A 19,727-nucleotide genomic window follows, 5' to 3' on the forward strand; every position below is an offset into this window, starting at 1 on the left:
TAAGATGTAATATCCGAATAGCAAATTATCAAAGTGTTTAAATAGTTAAACTTATAAGAAAATTATAAGTTAGAGAAAGAAAATCTTAATTGGAGAGATAAGGTTGAATAAATACAAAATTGAAAGAGTATATTCTCAAAATAATACTATATCCTTGTAAAGTGATTTTTACTTATAAGATTACGAAAAAGTAAGTCGACTTAATTTTTAGGAAACTTATTACCAAACACTTTTCAAGAAGTGTTAAATATGTATAAACTACTAAGCAACTTCTAAGGTATTTTTAAGAGCTTATAAGCTCAAATAAATAAAGCTATTCATTTTTGCAGTGAGTAGCATCAGCTCTCTATTTGTTCCAAAAAAGAGAGAGAAAAAAGCAGCACCTATATATATTATTTATATTACATATACAAGAAAATGTAAGCAACTAAAGGAGACAGAGACATACAGTTTGGTCTCTAAGAAGAATAATCCCCTCCTATCTGCTATTGCTATATTCTGGTGGTCAGATAAAACCAGTGTAGTATATATATTGAGTCAGTCCTAAACTTACATTGATTTCAATGTCGCTGCTGCTGCTACCTAGCTCACCCCCGTCTGCATCATCGGGAAGAACGACCACTTCTCGCTACGTCCTCCTCCTCCCTCCTCCCCGACGAACCACTCTGATGACCCCATGCTCGCTTCATCCACGTTCTCGAAGTTGAACTCCTTGCTCGATCCTAGGGTGATCGTCCGCTTCTTCTGATGCCCTCGTTCCGTCTCCCCCTCCTCCGCCTCCCGTCTCCTGCTCGACCCGTTCGCCTTCTCCAGCCACCCAGCCATGTGTTGTGAGCTTGTATTCGACTGCAGCGCCACGGGCTTCTTCTCCACGCATCTTATCACTTCCTCGTCTGTTATCTCGAACGAAACTCTATGACTCACTGCGCTCTCCTCGTTTGGCAGCCTGTAGCCGTAATCTGAAACCGGAGAGGCATTTGAATCTTGACGGTTCAGTAGGCGGTTATCGCGCGATCTGGGGCCTGCAGCATCCGGAGTTACCGTGCCGGATGCCTGACGCGACTCCCATTCGCGTAGCACAATCTTGTCGAGTTCTAGAAGTTTAGGGGGGTTCCCAGTTCTGAACTCGAGGAAGAAGGGATGTCCGGCAGCTGCGAATTCGCGGTCAGGGAAAGGAGACGACGTGCCTGAACCGGAGATGCCCGAGCTCGGTGAGATCAGATGGCTGACTGGACTGCCAGGCTGAAGCTGATAGGACTGGAATTCATACTGTGAAAAGGGAAATCTCTGACCGTTCTGGAGGTTGGGTTCGAGAAGTCGCGCAAACGGCACCTCAGGAGAGGATGGTGTGGTCATGTGGACCGACTCAGGGGGAGGCGTGTAGGGGGCAGTAGATGGCTCTGTGGTGAATGTAGAGAAGACTGGAGGAGAAACTAACTGGGTCTCGTGAGCATAAGGACCGATAGCAAACATCGAGGCAGGACCACCGGGAGAATACATGTTTGCAGATACGGATGTCATTGAGAATATCCCACTCGGTGACTGAGTAGCAGATGGAGTTTCAGAAGGAAGGAAGGATGCAGGAGAGGAAGGAGGCGCGACAAAAGGAAATACTATCGAAGGTGCTTGGGATGAATGTTCAGCTGTGGTGGAATCAGCCCCTGCGGCACTACTTTCAGGAACAAGAATGGCATGCCCGATTCGTTTATTCTTGGGTGATCCGAAACACCAGTAAAGGCTCCAGAAGCTTCCCCACCTTCTTTTCTGCACAACCATTAGTAATACTTCAGTATCATATTATTAAGCTAACATTGTGTTCGCATAAACTGAGAAGTTATGGAAACATGTAGAGGAGCAAAAAAGTTGGAACTAAGAAAAATAAGAAATTTGAAGATCAGCATATCGGTCACTAGAAAGATCGAGTTATAAGAAAGATCTATTAAGTCCTCAAATCAAACATAAAGGAGAGCTTCAAATGTTAACAAAATGACTCATCAAATGACAATCTGACTAACCGATAGTTGCAAAATGAAATTTATTTTCAAAATATAGTTCAGAAAATCCTTAAACAAACTGCTCCCAAGTTCCCTAAATGAAGGACTATGAGTCACAAGCAGGAAAATGCAACATATGCACTAGTTTTCTGGACACGCCCTTTAACATTCTTGGTCAAACTGCTCACACGTTCTTGACTAAATTATTCTGGTCAAAATCAATATAGCAGAACAAGATGCAAGTTTATGAGACAAGAGAACATCATGATGTATTTTCCAGGGGCCTTGTTGCCATAGGAAAGAACTATTAGTGTCAGATTTCAAGTTAGATCTATTAGTATCTCAAGTATTATGTTTATTTCCAGCTCAACATAATTATAGATCTTCTTCGGAGCCCTAAAAAGAGAGGGGGTAAAGAGATATCAATGCAACTATCGAGCTTATGATTTAGACTACAAAATTATATTTACTTTTAACATGGAATTATAAATATGGGTTTATATCTCTGCTCCTCTTGCAAATAAGAAGTAATACAGGCTTCTAAACAGAGTATTATATTACGTGAAGTTGAAATGTCCGAAACACAACAACGGAAAGGATTTACGCAAAGCACTTTATAACAAAGTAGTTTCTAGCCATCAGACTATGCAAAAATATCTTAAAAGTAATATGATGCTGCACTATAATGTGATTATGCATCTCTGACTGAACTATACAGAAACATATAAGGAGCAGATCTTTAGGAAACACACATACATCACATTCAGACACTAATGTAAGATAAGATTTGCAATTGCTCGCAGGTCTAAACGATAATTTCTTGGATGGAATTCATTAAGAATTAATGCTTACAACTCAGTCATCACTCCTTAAGAGTGTTCATGACATTAAGGTACAGAAGGTTGATTCATAATCTAAGTTGCTCACATACTCACTATCTTCTAATCTGGAGCCAACAAGAGAAGAAAGAAGTATGACAGACATCAATAGAAAATATTGCCTTATTAGGATTTACAACCACATGATGAGGTTTATGAAGGACATTGAAAAAAGCAAGTGAGGTACCTGTCAATTTTTTTAATAAAACTGAAGCCCGGCCTAGCAAATTGTATGAATTGCCATTATGTTTTGATTTCCACTACACATACTTTACAACTGAAAGAAAACAAGAAAACTCTGGTATTTATCTTCAGCACCCATGTTTGAAAGTTGACAATTGCGATCATTATGTCAGAATTTTAAACATAATGTATATTGAAGAACAGTAAACAGGGGAACAGGACAAGCCGATTCCTGAATACTGTCAACTTACTAGCTGTGTTTATAGGTGATTTACGTCTAAGAGATGATATGTATCGTCATAGATAAAAAACTTTGGGATGAACATGAGGTTTTAAGCATATACTAGAACCATCTTGTGCAGACCATCATGCTTCCAACCTCCCAACTGAAGTTAATCATTGCACCCACAAAATCTTCCAAAAGTCGTTGCCATATGTCGTTACAGACTACTAAAAGGAACATGATGGATTAACAAAGCTGCATCATAATATGTAACCGAAAAATTACATCATAACAGGCAGTTAGAAAGTCATGATTAACTAAAACTTTATCTTTTTTATATGATTGTTTGTCGATTCAACGACTCTCTCTAGGTTCTGATAAACTCCAAAAATTACTTTTAACAATGCTAAAATTTCCGAAATTCCAAAAAAGCTTCAAAAGTCGATAAAACCAAATCGAAGTAAATCCAGGGGAAATATATGAACTTAAAGTGGTATTTTTCTATCAACGCTTACACAAAAGTCACACGACATCCAAAGTCTTACCGATCAAAACTGAAGAAAATAAATATTGAAAATACAGAATCAAACAGTGGCATCACCAGATCTCCAATCTGTCACAAATCTCTAAACGAGGAAGAGAAGAGAAAAAGAGAACAATTTTCGCGATAAAAAAACTCGACCAACACCGAGTCAACAACAACGGATCACGAACAAATCAATTCCAGCTCAAGCAACACGTAAATCGCCACAAACACACAGATAGACGCAAAAACAACCGAAAACGAATATCTTCATCTCAATACCTGACTCGAAGCATGATCGCCGCGCGTCTCCCCAGATGCGATCGCCGAGGCGGCGGCGTTAATGGTCTCCATCGCGTCGGGTCCATTCGCTCCTCTTCTCATTGTTCACGCAATCAAATCAAGCCAAATCGAGCTCAAAAACATGCTCAGAGGCAAAATCACGCAACAAAACGTGAAATCAAATGTTACAGTTCGCCAAATTCGATTTGCGAGAAACGGAAATGGAAAGACGGTGCCCAGACGCAGCAGCGAATTGTATTTGTATGTAGACGCGGTGAAGAAAATGCACACACACACATACATATATATATATATATATATATATATATGATGTGTGTATATATAGTGATTCAGAGGTCAAACACGGCAGTGACTGAAAAGCGATTAGTTTAATTTAACGATGATGATTATTATGGGAGTGAGGGTTTATATACTTTGGATAATAATAATTAATTAAAATCAAAGTGAAATTACCAAAATGGCCTCCTGGTGCATTTACATTTTCAACGTGTATGCATCCGTTATTCTGAGTTTTCACGCGAAATTCGTTTTGAGGTTAATTTCGAATTTAATTTTGTCATGCTCGACCGATTCAAAAAAACAATCACAAAAATTTGTTTCAAATCGTGTTACGAAAAGATTAAGGAATTTAAATTTGTATTGAATGACATGCTTTTAATTTTATTGGTATTTGAATTCAGATTTTTTTTTTTTTTTTTGTTACAAATTTTGATTCCTAAGACGGTATTATACAAGATTTCGAAGATTTCGTTAAAATAAATTGAAAATATTTGAAATTTTAAAACTCTCTTATCAAGTTGGGTGTGCTTGGTATACTATATAAGCTTGCATCCCTGTGTATTCGATGGGTTTTTTTTAGATTCTTTTTTTCTTCCGTTTTTTTTTATATAAAATTTTAATTCAGCAGGTATATTATATAAGCTAAGATTGCTAAATAATAATAGTCTTGATAAGTAATACCACATCTACCCTCGTATTATTTATCTAGACAAGATTTTATATCTTATTTATCTTAATTTTATTAATCACATCATTTCTAAACATGGCTACCAAACATGTATATAATTTGTACCGAATAAACCAAAATTCATTAGAATATATTATCTAGATCCAAATACTACTATAAAATTCACTTTTTCTTGCAGTTGATTAATAAAATGGCATATTTTACTCGTGATGGATATAGAATATATGGTAGGAAAATAATTAATAGGATTATAGGAAGTGAAGAATTGTTTATTCAATTGGGGGTCATGGTTTTGCTACTGATGAAGTAAATGGCAATGGATAAAAATGCGCACGCCCTGGTGAGTTATGATGAGTTACTAAACTTGTGAACAACATAATGACATCTAGCGAAATGAGTTGCAATATTAATTGTATCAAAGTGTTACATTTATTTCATTTATTAGCATACAACCTTTATATACTATGTTATATGCGTATCAACTGCTAGGCTGGTACCTAAAAATATTGACGAACACATAATTATGCCATATTATATTGGAATATAAATTAGTACTCTCTCCGTTCCAATAATAATGTCTCAATTATACTAATAATGTATTATACTTTTTTTAATAAAAAAATATTAATTATTTAAAATATTATTAACAATGGGCTCAACTCACTTTAATATTATATCAAACTCACTTAAAATTATCATTAAATATCTTTCACCAACTCAATTTATACACTAACTACACTCTTTTTAATCTTCGTATCCAAAAGTAATGGGACGAATGGAGTATTATATTCTGATGATTAATCGATAAACCTAGAATTATACCTGAACTATTACGAAAGATGGTACATTCGCAATTCTAATCCAAATTTTTGTTAAATAAATTTACGACTTGTATTTATCACCATGAATATGAGGGGGAAATTGTATCTGACGGGCTTGACCATAAATATAAATTGCTCTGCACAATAATGCATCCGTCCCGATTATCCTGAGACCTTTTTTTATACGAGAATTAAGAAAGTAGTGTCTTGTGTGTAGGTGAAAAAGTGTATAAATGGTAAATTTTTTAACAAATAAAAAAATTATCTCAATATAGCTGAGACGCCCAAAAAACAAAGTGTCTCAAAATAGGTGAGACGGATGAATTACTAATTATTTATAGATTACATAACAATAATGCATGATTATATATATTGAAGTAAGTATATGACATCAAGACTTAATGAAAATCACTATGCTTAAAAGTGACACTTTTACTTTTACTTCAATCGTAACTTTGAACCTTAATAACTTGTATGATATGTGTTATTAATAAGGTTCGGATTAAGATATGTGTTCGAATTAGGGTGTAGATCAAAATCTAAGTGAAGATACAATCTGATTATACGGTACTCTCTATTATACCCAATACCACCTCAAAATTTAAACATTTCATAACAAGAATCATATGTGATATAACTTTTATATTCGATCACATGAAATTATAACTATGAATTGTTTCTCTTTGAAAACAGTATTAAAAGTCATCAAAGAGAAAAGAGAATGCGATATTATAGGGAAGGGGTAGGTTGGTAATTTAGCAGAAGGGTGGGGCAGCCACAAAGTAGAATTAAAATAGTTGGGGAAGTAGTAATTACCGAGAAAGCGCTTTTGTTGTGAAGAATTAATGCGCGCACGTGCGGGCGTCCACTTCTACATGGAATGGCTTTTCGTGCGCACCACCCGCGTAGCTTAACGGGGCCCACCGTGTAAAATTCTCCCCCTTTACCAGCCAGCCACCACACTAACTTGCACGGTTGATTCATCTTTTCGACGCGTTTCAAAACAAAAATGACAAATCTTTCCTAAAACATTTTTGTTTATTGTGCTATATTTATCCTCCTTTTTTTTTTTTTTCTTTCTAATTGGGTAAACAAAAATTAGAGATAATGTCAAGGTGGACTCAAACCTGAAGTTTTCTCAAGCATTAAAGCGAAATCAAGTTTTTACTTTTAATCATGAGTTAATTGCTTGTAAGTATATGAAATATATTCAAATTTTACCTTTTAATTAACATTATTTTTTATTAATTAACACATAAATTTAAAATTTCTTAAAATTCGGCGCAAAAAATTCCGAACACATTTAATTCTAGGTGAACAATGAAACTTTATTATGTGACATTTTTATATGGGTTGGTTATGACGGATAAGAAAATGAGAAAATATCTAGGCGCCTATGTAGAATTAAATATTGCAGAATTTGTAATTTTGGCCAAATTTCAAGAAAAAAATTATATACCTTTTTGGTCTTATAAAAGTAATCACAAATTTCATTTTTAGTTGTTCACAAACAATAATCTTATTCTATTTATGGACACTACTCCACAACATATTACCTTCAGGGCTCCTTTGGTACGCGATATGGTGTGATATGTTTGATTGAGATGTCATATTAATTTCATGTTTGACAAAATACATTAAAATATCTGTAAAATATATAATATTTTGTTTGGTATAATGTATTAAGATTATTAAAAGTTAAAAATAATTATATAAGATATGTATTACGTATACCACCTCCGAAGGTGGTATACATAATCCATCAAATCAATATAATATTTTTAGGCTTTTAATTTACAAGGGGTCGTGTGTTTCGTATTACTTTTTATCAAACAAGATATTAGAGTTTCATAGATATAGTATACACCCTGATCACCTGTACGAAACGAGCTCTCAATGTATTAACTTATTTACATATTCCACCATGATAGACCACTTTTTCACTTATAATAAAATTAATTATCATTATTACTACTATTTTAAAGTTTTACAGGACGGATGAAGTATTAATTAATAAAAAAATAAATTTAAATATATTTCATATATTTACAGATAATTAATCCTTCAATAATTTAGAAAATTTATTGCCTAAGTTAGTAAGGGTGCGACGATAGGAGCTTTTTTTTTTTTTAATTACAAGAAGTATCTATATATTATACAATCAAATAAGTCACTATACTGCACGCAGATGGACTCACTACACCACACAAAGGTGAAAAAACTACATCGCACGTAGGTAGGATTGAATCAAAGACCTACACCATACAAAAGTGGGAAAACTACATCACACGTAGATTGGATATAATCCAAGACCTCTCATAAAGGAGAGTCTATTTTTGGATATCTCAACTTAATTTGCCACTTGCGCTAGGCCTTGTTGCCGTGACGAGAGGAGCTTTGTTACTTAAGTTTATATTTTTCCAAAGTTATAAGTAAATACTTTCTTACAACATGAGATCATTAAAAAGTGGAAAGATGTATAAAAACGCCATCGTTATTGAGGTGGTCTCCTGTACACCCAGGTTGTACCCAACCCGAATCCTGACTCAGTTAGACTATCCTGACTCATTTTTTTCTTGAAATGACACTAACACTAACATGATCTTGGAATGACACTAACACTATTTTGTTTTACAAATAACGCTATTTCGAAAATGACACTAACACTACGTGAAAAATGACACTAACACTATATTGAAATGGCACTAGCACTATATGTAAATGACACTAACACTATATCAAAATAACGCTAACACTTGACATTCGAGTAGGATAGTCCAGTTGGGTCGGATCCGAGTCAGGATTCGGATCGGGTACGACCCAAGTGTACCGTACGCCCGGGTGTACGCAAGTTTTTGTGATATCTTTATTTATTAAGATTCAATCCTTAAAGATTATTTAAGCACAAAATAGAAATGATCCTGAACTAATGTGTAATTACACATGTGAATAAACATATTTCAAATTAAATCGACGTTGAAATTCCAACTTCAAATTGTGTAAGGGCACACGCACAAGGCATAAATCTTGATACAAAGCTTCTCCACCCAATTATATCCGATATTCAATCGTTCAATTAGAAATTAAGAGAAGAAAAATCAGTTCGCAGACAAATTTAAATTCGAATGCATAACTTAATTGGAATTCAATCGTGGAACTATAAAGTCTTCAAATAATAGTGATTTTGATGCCTATGATATTGGAAAACAATGTGCATTTCTTTTCAACGCCTCTTATTGAGACTTTTTGCCTGCCTTTTGGGAAACTTTGAACGAGTCTTGTTAATATTGGAACTTATTAATACTAGTACATAAAATCTTAAAATTCTAAAAATAATACTATAAATTATTACAAGAAGAATAGTATATATGCATCTAATTCATTTTAAACAAGCCATTTTTTTTGGGCACTTTTCTATGGGGCAAATTTGTTAACTTTTTTGTTTCTTGAAAGAATGATACTTCATTAATTATTATGCAAAGACGTGGTCTTGGGTATAATAGATTGCACCGTGTAATCGGGTTGTACCCGTACCCAAATCCTGACGTGCATCTTAACCAGGGGCGTAGCCCGGGGGGGGGGGGGGGAAGGGGGGCTGAAGCCCCCTTTCAAATTTTGAGATTTTTAAAAAATATATATAGATATATGTTTATATTATAAAAGAAATTTGTTTTGCAAAAGTTGATTAGCTTGTTATATTCTTCCATTTATAATTAATTTAAGAATAATTGTGTTATTTAAAACTATATAATCTATAAAAATATTATACATTATAATCACTATTATGCTTGTCTTTTAATAGAAAATGTCTAAAACGGATGGAATGCCCAAAAAAAAATTGTTTGCTATCATTACTATGCTTGTCTTTTATTATTATTGATTCTAGCTTGTAATTTATTGAAAATATATAATTTATGAAAATATTGTTCGTTATTATTGTTATTATGCTTGTCTATTAATAAAAAATGCCTAAAATGTACGAAATGACAAAAAAAAAATTGTAATGTATTGAAATTAATTTTTAATATATTAAAACTATATAGTATATGAAAATGTTGTTCTTTATAATTAATATTATGCTCGCCTTTTAATAAAAAATGCTTTAAAAATACAGAATGTCCCTTAAAAATTTGTAATGTATTGAAACTAATTTGTTATATATTTAATATTATGCCTCAGAGGTGTCTTTAGAGATAAGTTCAGTTGGGATAGGGGTTGCTTTCATGTGATAGGAGGCATCGGTTTTGCTTTTGAAGCTGAACTTCTTGCCGTGATTACGGCAATTCAGATTGCTCATGCAAGACACTGGCGTTATCTTTGGATTGAGTCTGATTCAACTTATATTGTGCATCTCCTACATGAGAGATCAACCTCGGTTCCGTGGCGCTTTGCTGCTGTTTGGAAAAAGATTCTTTTACTCCTATGGATTTCCAAATTCGAATTTCTCATATCTATCGTGAGGGGAATAAAGTGGCTGATATTTTAGCCGCAGATGAGCGACAGGAGGGCTGGTGGCCTCATGAGATTGATGTGATTCATGATGCTGTTAGATTGGATATTTCATGTCATAGTCATATTCGGATGGCAGGTTAGCTGGTCGCTTTTGCTTTGGTTGCGGTCGTGGGCGTTTTGGAGGGGCTGCGTGTCTTCTTTGGTGTTGGTTTTGGGGCGTTAGTGGCGCCTTTTTTCAGTCGTTGGGTGCGCTTGGCACTGGGGAGTCGCTGGTCGGGTCTCTTTGGATCTCCGCATTCGGAACTTTCGTACGGATTGTGTCGAGTTGTTGTGGGGGCAGCTGCTTTTGTCGTTGATGAGCTGCCCTGAGGCTTTGGTTTCTTGGTTCTGTGCGATTCCGTATTTCTGCTCGGCTTTTGTTTTTGCTTTTCTTTTGCGGTTTTTTGTTTTGTTTTTCCTTCGGTCTTACGGTGTTGGGGGGCCGAGCTGCTTAGGGGTGATGGTTTGGCCGGAACTTCTGAAGCTGGCTCTCTCCGCTCCCTCACCGTTTTTTTGCTTTTTTAGACGAGTACTCTTTTTCCCTTTTAAGGATTTTCCCTCGCGGGTTTGCTTTAAAAGGGCTTTAATGAGGCTCGGCCCTTAGTTTGCTTCTCCTGTGCTCTCAAGGGTTTCTAGGTCCTTTTTTCTCTTCTTTCTTAATAAAATTTCATTTTAATAATTACTATTATGCTTGTCTTTTAATAAAATAATGCCTTAAATATACGAAATGTCCAAAAAAAAAATTCTCGGGGCCTACCGCCCCCGAACCCCCGTGTAAGTTCAACCCCATCCCAAATTAATTCCTGGCTTCGCCACTGATCTTAACCGAACTCGCATTCCGATTCAAACCGTGTAAATGACACTATTTGATTATACAAATGACACTCCCTATTGATGTGTTCGTTAATCATGTTGTAAGGTTAAAAGTAGGATGCTTCACCTGTTAGTAATAATCGTCGATAGAGTTAAGCAAAGATGTAAAAGAAGAGAGCAAAAGTGTTGTATTTCATAGTGCGTAACCTTACAATGAGAGGTGAGATTCCTATTTATAGAGATGTACAAGAGGGGCAAAGAAGTCATTCAACACTTTCGTACAATTGCTAGGTTAGTTAAAGAGAAAGGTCCGCATAGGTGGCCGTCGAACGTGTCAGAAGTCTGTTGGATTTTGTCTGTTATGCAGCACTGCTGCCCTAGCTGCGCAGGAATATGTCAGCGCTGCTCGCTCTCTTAGTAAAAACACCATTGAAAGTTCGCGAACGCTTCCACTGGGTGGCCATTCCTCAAAGAATGCTAATTGAGGCGATTCTCCCCTACTCGACTTCGGCTCTGCCCCTTGACATTTGCTGCGCTTCAGATATATGAGTACTTTACTCCTCATCACATATAATTGATACTATTCGATTATACAAATGACACTATGTATAAATCACATTATAACATTGCAAATGACACTGTACATAATTGACATTATTCGATTATACAAATTGCAGTAATCGTGTAAATGACATTATTCGGTTATACAAATGGCATTGCCTATAATTGACACTAATCGGTTATATAAATGACAAAATGTTATAGTGTCATGTATAACCGAATAGTTCAATTATAAGTAGTGTCATTTGTATAACTGAATAGTGTCATTCACACGATTAATATCACTTGTATAACCGAATAATGTCAATTATATGCAGTGTCATTTGTATAACCGAATAATATTATTTATACGGTTTAAATTAGGATGCGGGTTCGGATCAAGATGAAAATCATGGTTTAAGTGCGGGTGTAATCTAATTGCACGGTGCAACAGATTGAACCCAAATTTTTGTGTTATGCAAAGACTTGTGCAATCTTTTCTAATTTGAACAAATTCTTTAAATTAGATGCTCTATAGATTGAATATATACGTCAATACTTTTGCAACTCTACATATAGATGCGTCATACCCATTACATTTAAATCGTAATTAAATTTTTCTACAACTAAAACTTCGGTTGAAAATGAACGCTAGTAAAGTGAAAGTGAAGTCTCCTTTTCATACGACATTAATGGTGATTTTTATATAGTGACAAAAGGGTTCCATTATATAAAATAAGAGGTTGAAATTGAATTTGGGATGATTTATTTTATAAATAAGGAGTATTCGTACCGATAAAAAATTAAGGAAAATATATGGAAACATATTTTAAAAAAAAGTATCATACTTTTGATAGACGCCAAAATAACAAAAATATTATACTTTTCGTGGACAGATGTAGTATAACATTTTAATATATTAATGTTTTAATTCAATAAATCATTAACACATTATGCGAGCTCAATAAATTGACAATTGTCTCTGAAGAGATATATAAAAAGTGCGAACTCATGTATGCAAGAAGGAAAAAAACCTAATAATTTGTGAGCATTTTAGTGCCAAAGTGATTTTTGATATTTAGAAAGCACAATTGACAATTGAAGATGACATGCGACTACCAACATGAGTGAAGCGAAATCCCTATTTTTTATTTTTTATTTTTCTTATGTGATAAGAATGTTTAGCATGATAAATGGATTTGCGATCACTTGGCCTGATAATCCATTAATAATTTTTTTTTCAAAAAACATCGTTATGCTAATTAAGATATCACTTAATCATATTATCATATTAAACTTGCGTTTTATCTCAAACTAGTATACGCTCATCCGTGCGATGCACGACGAACATCGAAATTAAGAGGTATTCGGACTATAAAATTTAAGGAGGTTGGTAAATTTTAAATAAAAATATCCTTAAATTTTATGAAAAACCTTTTAATACACATAATTTTATGAAAAATCTTTTAATACACATTCTTCATAATGTAGTGGATTCAAATATTATATGAAAATTATTTATATGCCTAGTTTATATATGGATTGGTTATTGTGAAAATTATATTTTTCGTAAGAATGTGAGAATATTGTATTGAATTTATAAAGTTATTGCATTTAAATATATATATATATATTACAAAAAAAATTATTGTTAGATTAAATAAATATAAATCATATGTTCAATTCTACTTTTTTTACATGAAAAATATATTACAGATCTATGAATTAATTTTTTTTTTCTATTAGATTAAAGAATTCTAAAATAAACCAATATAAATTCCTACACCAAGTTGGATTTTTAAAAAAATATTAAAATTAAAACTCATGTAAAACTCAATTGTATATCATTAAATTTCATATTTTTATATACAACCAATACGAAATACTCTATTGAAGCAATCCAAACATACGACAAAACATATGAACATAATTAAATGCACTATGGTCCGTATCTCTCTACACTAATAACAATAAAAAAACCATAAGTATAAAACAAAAAGAAATTATGAAAAACTCATGCAAGTTTAAAACATGAATATAGTGAAAAAATAAAATAAAAACTTAAAATAAATGAGTAATAAAAATAATTGCAGTCTTGCATAATAAAATGTACATAATTTTCATGATTTCATAAAATATTTTATGCAAATAACAAAAAAGATGAAAAACTAACTTCCTTTATAAAATAAGAGAGAGAAAGAGATTAATTTAAAAAAATTAATTTGAATATCTTCTTTTTATTGTAACACCCCGAATATTAGATTTATTATATAAGTTTAATTATTAGTATTTTCTTATTATAGCTTATTATTATTTTTAGATAATTACGTGATATATATATATATATATATATATATATATGCAGCATTAAATTTATCTAGGTTATTATTATTATTATTATTATTATTATTATTATTATTATTATTATTATTATTATTATTATTATTATTATTATTATTATTATTATTATTATTATTATTATTTCGATTCCTATTAGAATTAGAACTCTTTTATCATCTTTATTCCTAATCTTATTAGGAGATATACATAGAATATAATCTTTATGATTATCAAAACTCTTTAGAAACTATTATAAATAGGGGACCAAATTCCTACCCTAAGGAGACACACGAAAAGCTTAAGCAGTAGGCATTTTTTCTCCTTCTACGGGTACTTCCAGTGCGGCGCATTTAAGATTCCCTTTTCGGATTTGATTTATAAGCTTCGACTTTAAGGTGAGGGATTTTACGCTTATTCATATGGTTATATATATTTTTATTATCTCGTTTGATTACTTGTTTACGTGCATCTTATGACTATGTTGTTATGTGTGATCATGGGACCTAAGCCATTGATCTATGTTGTTATGTGCGATCATGGGACCTAAGCCATTGATCTATGTTGTTATGTGCGATCATGGGACCTAAGCCATTGATCTATGATGTTATGTGTGATCATGGGACCTAAGCCATTGATCTATGTTGATAAGTTGATCATGGGACCTAAGCCATTGATCTATGTATATGTTTGGTCATGGGACTTAAGCCATCGACTCAAACTATGATTATGTTTGTCAAGGGGCTCCGGTCTCTTGGCGTATGTTTGCAAGTATGATAACGTGATTTGATTATATATGTGACGTATATGAATATTTTGTTATGTTCCTCACTGAGTATATTTTCAATATGCTCACCCCTTTATCTTTTCAGTTTTGGAGTTGAGGCGGCTATGGAAGTCGAGAATGACTAGAGATTTAGTAATTCTATAGAAGTTTGAGTTTTGAACTTGTTATTATTAATTTTCTTCTTCTTCTTCAGTTTTATAGTTTTATGATTTCATGTTACTACTTTAGTTTTGGCAAGTTGATTTTAAATTGGTTTAAACTTTTATAATTCAAGAAATTTTATTTTAACTATTAGTTCTTCAAAGTTTTTAGATTGAAAAGTTTAAGAAAATTGGGGTGTTACATAGTGGTATCAGAGTGGGTCTACGTTCCTGTAGACTCGTGTTTTTTTTTAAAAAAATTGTTTTAAAAAGGTTAAATAAACCTAGTCATTCGAAACTCATGTGCTGCATCGACTCCAAGGTATGTGTTTTAATTGTTCAAGTATATGGCAGTTATGATGAGTTATATGATATTTTCTTTTATGATGCTTTTATGTTCAAGTACTATTACATTTAGATTCGTTTCTATTGCTATAGAATAAAGTATAGTATATTAATAAGTTACCTCACGATAGAACATGGTTATGAAATTCTAGAAGCATGACTAGAAATTTCGAGGACGAAATTATTTTTAAGTGGGATAGGTTGTAACACCCCGAATATTTAGATTTATTATATAAGTTTAATTATTAGTATTTTCTTATTATAGCTTATTATTATTTTTTAGATAATTATGTGATATATATATATATATATATATATATATATATGCAGCATTAAATTTATCTAGGTTATTATTATTATTATTATTATTATTATTATTATTATTATTATTATTATTATTATTATTATTATTATTATTATTATTATTATTATTATTATTATTATTATTATTATTTCGATTCCTATTAGAATTAGAACTCTTTTATCATCTTTATTCCTAATCTTATTAGGAGATATACATAGAATATAATCTTTATGATTATCAAAACTCTTTAGAAACTATTATAAATAGGGGACCAAATTCCTACCCTAAGGAGACACACGAAAAGCTTAAGCAGTAGGCATTTTTTCTCCTTCTTCGGGTACTTCCAGTGCGGCGCATTTAAGATTCCCTTTTCGGATTTGATTTATAAGCTTCGACTTTAAGGTGAGGGATTTTACGCTTATTCATATGGTTATATATATTTTTATTATCTCGTTTGATTACTTGTTTACGTGCATCTTATGACCATGTTGTTATGTGTGATCATGGGACCTAAGCCATTGATCTATGTTGTTATGTGCGATCATGGGACCTAAGCCATTGATCTATGATGTTATGTGTGATCATGGGACCTAAGCCATTGATCTATGTTGATAAGTTGATCATGGGACCTAAGCCGTTGATCTATGTATGTGTTTGGTCATGGGACTTAAGCCATCGACTAAAACTATGATTATGTTTGTCAAGGGGCTCCGGTCTCTTGGCGTATGTTTGCAAGTATATGAATATTTTGTTATGTTCCTCACTGAGTATATTTTCAATATGCTCACCCCATTTATCTTTTCAGTTTTGCAGTTTTGGAGTTGAGGCGGCCATGGAAGTCGAGAATGACTAGAGATTTAGTAATTCTATAGAAGTTTGAGTTTTGAACTTGTTATTATTATTTTTCTTCTTCTTCTTCAGTTTATAATTTTATGATTTCATGTTACTACTTTAGTTTTGGCAAGTTGATTTTAAATTGGTTTAAACTTTTATAATTCAAGAAATTTTATTTTAACTATTAGTTCTTCAAAGTTTTTAGATTGAAAAGTTTAAGAAAATTGGGGTGTTACATTTATTTTAAAGTTTTTAATATACTTTTATAAATTAAATTAAAGCTCATGTCATGATATTTAATTTGATATGCGTATTAAATTTTTAATTAATTTAACTGTATAAATTTTAGAAAAAACAAAAATTCTAAATGTAAAAAAAAAAATCAAAGAAAAGAAAACAAAAATTGAAAACTTGCAAAGAGAAAGAAAAAGAAAAATATAGAGTGAGAGAGAGACGGTGAGTTGGTTAGAAGTGAGAGAAGTTGGTTAAATTTAGAGAATAATGGGAGAGAGAAAATTTGGCGCCATTGCACTAATCTTTTATATTATATATAGATATAAAACGATATTGTTTCATCCACGATACCAAATTGCACCAATCTCTAATTGTCAATTGTGCTTTCAAACGCCAAAAATTACTTTCGAAGTAAAATCGTTACAAATCCAATTTATTAAATTATAATAATATACTTAATTATTGATTGGGCTAAAACCGGTCACAAAACCATAAAAGACCACAACTAATGCCGATGAGGCCTAGCTCATGTGGCAAAGTTGAGGCACCTAAATACTCTCCTTTGTGAGAGGTGTTGGGTTGAATTTCCGCCTGCATTCGGGTAGTTTTCTCACTTTTGTGTGGGTAGTGTTTCCACCTTTGTGTGGGTAGTAGTTCCGCATGCGTGCCATTGTTTTTTCACCTTTTTGTGGTTTAGAGGTCCCGCCTGCATGCGAGTTGCTTATTAGATTATTTATTAGATACCCTCTTGTAGTTCTCAAAAAAAAAAAAGACCACAACTAACAGAAGATCTCATATTCTCGTATGACAAAGGGGTGTATCATCAAAGTAGATTAGAGCATCTTAAGTGGAAGGCACTAAGGGGAGGCACTAATTGATGATTCACCTTAGCGCTTCCCCTCTTAAGTGCATTGACTCTATAAGTGGCGCTATAATCTACATTTCCATTTAATTCTATTTTTACATTAAAATTAAAAATTCAACATTTCATTAAAATTAAAAATTCAACATTACATTAATTAAAATAAAATAAAATACAATAATTAAAATTAAAATTACACTAATTTTTTATGGTTCAATGGGACCAAAACGAGACCAAATGTGCTCCTTCAAATCTGAGGTGAGCCGAGCGTGAAGGTTGCGGTCTCGCATGGAGGATTGTCGAGCCACATACACTCGAAATTCTGGCAGAACTCTGGTGCGAGGACGAGATGCAACGGAGCTACTTGAAGCTTCGTCGGTGACCTCTTTTTCCCATTCCAATGCGTGCTCGCCTCGTCTTGAATGATCATATTATGCAAAATGCGCGTGAACATGACGTCGCTCAACTCCTCCTTCTACAAAGATGCGCTAGTCCTTTGATGATTTCCCAACGATGAAGAAGCCATTTTTCTAGAGATAGAAAATAGAGAGAAAAAAAAGATGTGTGATTTATATTGGAAAGAATGGGGTATTTATAGATATTGAAAAAGAAAAAAATAATAATAATAAAAATTGGGAGAGATACATTGTCTCACAACGGATATATAAAAGAAAAAAATTTGAAAACACAGCAACAGTCGTATTTTTCAAACTTTATTTATTTTAAAATTTGACGCGTAAAAAACATACGCCTCACACAATTCCCATCCTTGCCCGCCACCAAGTTCTGCGCCCAGCACGAGCAGCAGAAGCACTCCAATGCGACGATGAGCATGCGTGTCGGCTCGATCCGGCTCGCCAATATTAGCGCTCAAGATGCTCTTAGATATATTTCCTTGTGTTGACATTATGCTTGTGAAATTTTCTTTTAGGTCAATTGGAAAAAGATGTAACAAAAGAAATTCAAACTCTAATCTAAGTAATAAACAATTTATTATTGTCTAAGGTGCTAAAAGAACAAGTGACTAAATAGGTCTTTTTGCGAGATCGTCTCAAATTATAAATAACAAATACTCCCTCCGTCCTTGAAATAAATTCCTCTTTTTTTTTGGGACGTCCCCCAAATAAGTTCCTCTTTCTTTCTTTCCATTTTTGGACAACTACCCCACCACTAATAATACTTTATTTATTTTTACTTTTCACTTTTTCACCACTCCCAATACTAATTATAACACCTTTTCACCTTTTCATCTCTCTCAATACTAATTACTATAATATATTTTTCTCAACTATCAATACACTTTACCACTTTTCCTTAAAACCCGTGCCGTCCTCAAAGAGGAACTTATTTTGGGGACGGAGGGAGTATTAATTTAAAATTTAATTCTTATGGATCATTTTCTATCAATCAAGTACTTGATAGATAAAAATTCACAATTTTTTTAAAAAATTAGTTAAAGTTATCAATCTAAGACTATTAATTAACTAAAATTTTACATTTTGATAAAAAAAATTTAACTAAAATAATACATTTTGTTAAAAAAAAATCTATATATTTAACAATATTGTATAGTATTATTTTAGTCTCGTAAATCTTGGTCCATGAAAATTTTCCATGAGGAGGGATGTCCATAGAAATTTCATAGTAGAAGATAATAAATAGGGAAAGTAGGTGATGTTTGGATAAGCACTAGGACCTAACTTTAGGCTGCTGCTAATTCTGACTTCTTCTCTATAATTTCATAGTTTTCCACCACATATCTATTTTTGGAGCCCTATGTAAATTCCATTCAACCCCCCTTTGCCTTATCACATTTCCCTAATTAAATTCTATTTCGATTGTAATTGCTTCATGTTTGACCAAAATAACTCGCACTACTACAAAAACGCTCATACATAACGGATAAAATCCGTTATCTATGAGACCAAAAAACCGATAAGTATAGTGGTGATATCTATGATACTGTCATACATAACGGTAAAAAAACCGTTATGTATAGTCGTATAGATAACGGTATCTGCGCTCATACATAACGGTTAATATCCGTTATCTTTACAAGTGATACATAACGGTTCTTACCGTTATGTATTATTGTTTTTACCGTTATGTATTAGATATATATATATATTTTTTCCATCATAGTTAACA

At 32.9% G+C, this 19,727-nt stretch overlaps 2 protein-coding genes across 2 annotated transcripts in view; both read right to left on the reverse strand.

Annotated features, from left to right (window-relative positions):
• The window catches only part of LOC130994894 (uncharacterized), a 1,167,164-nt gene that overhangs the window by 135,761 nt on the left and 1,011,676 nt on the right, over positions 1–19,727 (reverse strand). The gene's annotated exons all lie outside the window — the stretch shown is intronic.
• LOC130994872 (uncharacterized protein At1g76660-like) lies at positions 365–4,488 on the reverse strand. Its single transcript, XM_057919982.1, has 2 exons — positions 4,084–4,488; positions 365–1,764 (listed from the first exon to the last, which is right to left on the reverse strand). Exons 1-2 carry the CDS (start codon positions 4,183–4,185, stop codon positions 583–585), a joined length of 1,284 nt encoding a protein of 427 aa, XP_057775965.1. The 5' UTR covers positions 4,186–4,488; the 3' UTR covers positions 365–582.

This window comes from Salvia miltiorrhiza, chromosome 7, assembly GCF_028751815.1.
Source record: "Salvia miltiorrhiza cultivar Shanhuang (shh) chromosome 7, IMPLAD_Smil_shh, whole genome shotgun sequence".
Taxonomy (NCBI): domain Eukaryota; kingdom Viridiplantae; phylum Streptophyta; class Magnoliopsida; order Lamiales; family Lamiaceae; genus Salvia; species Salvia miltiorrhiza.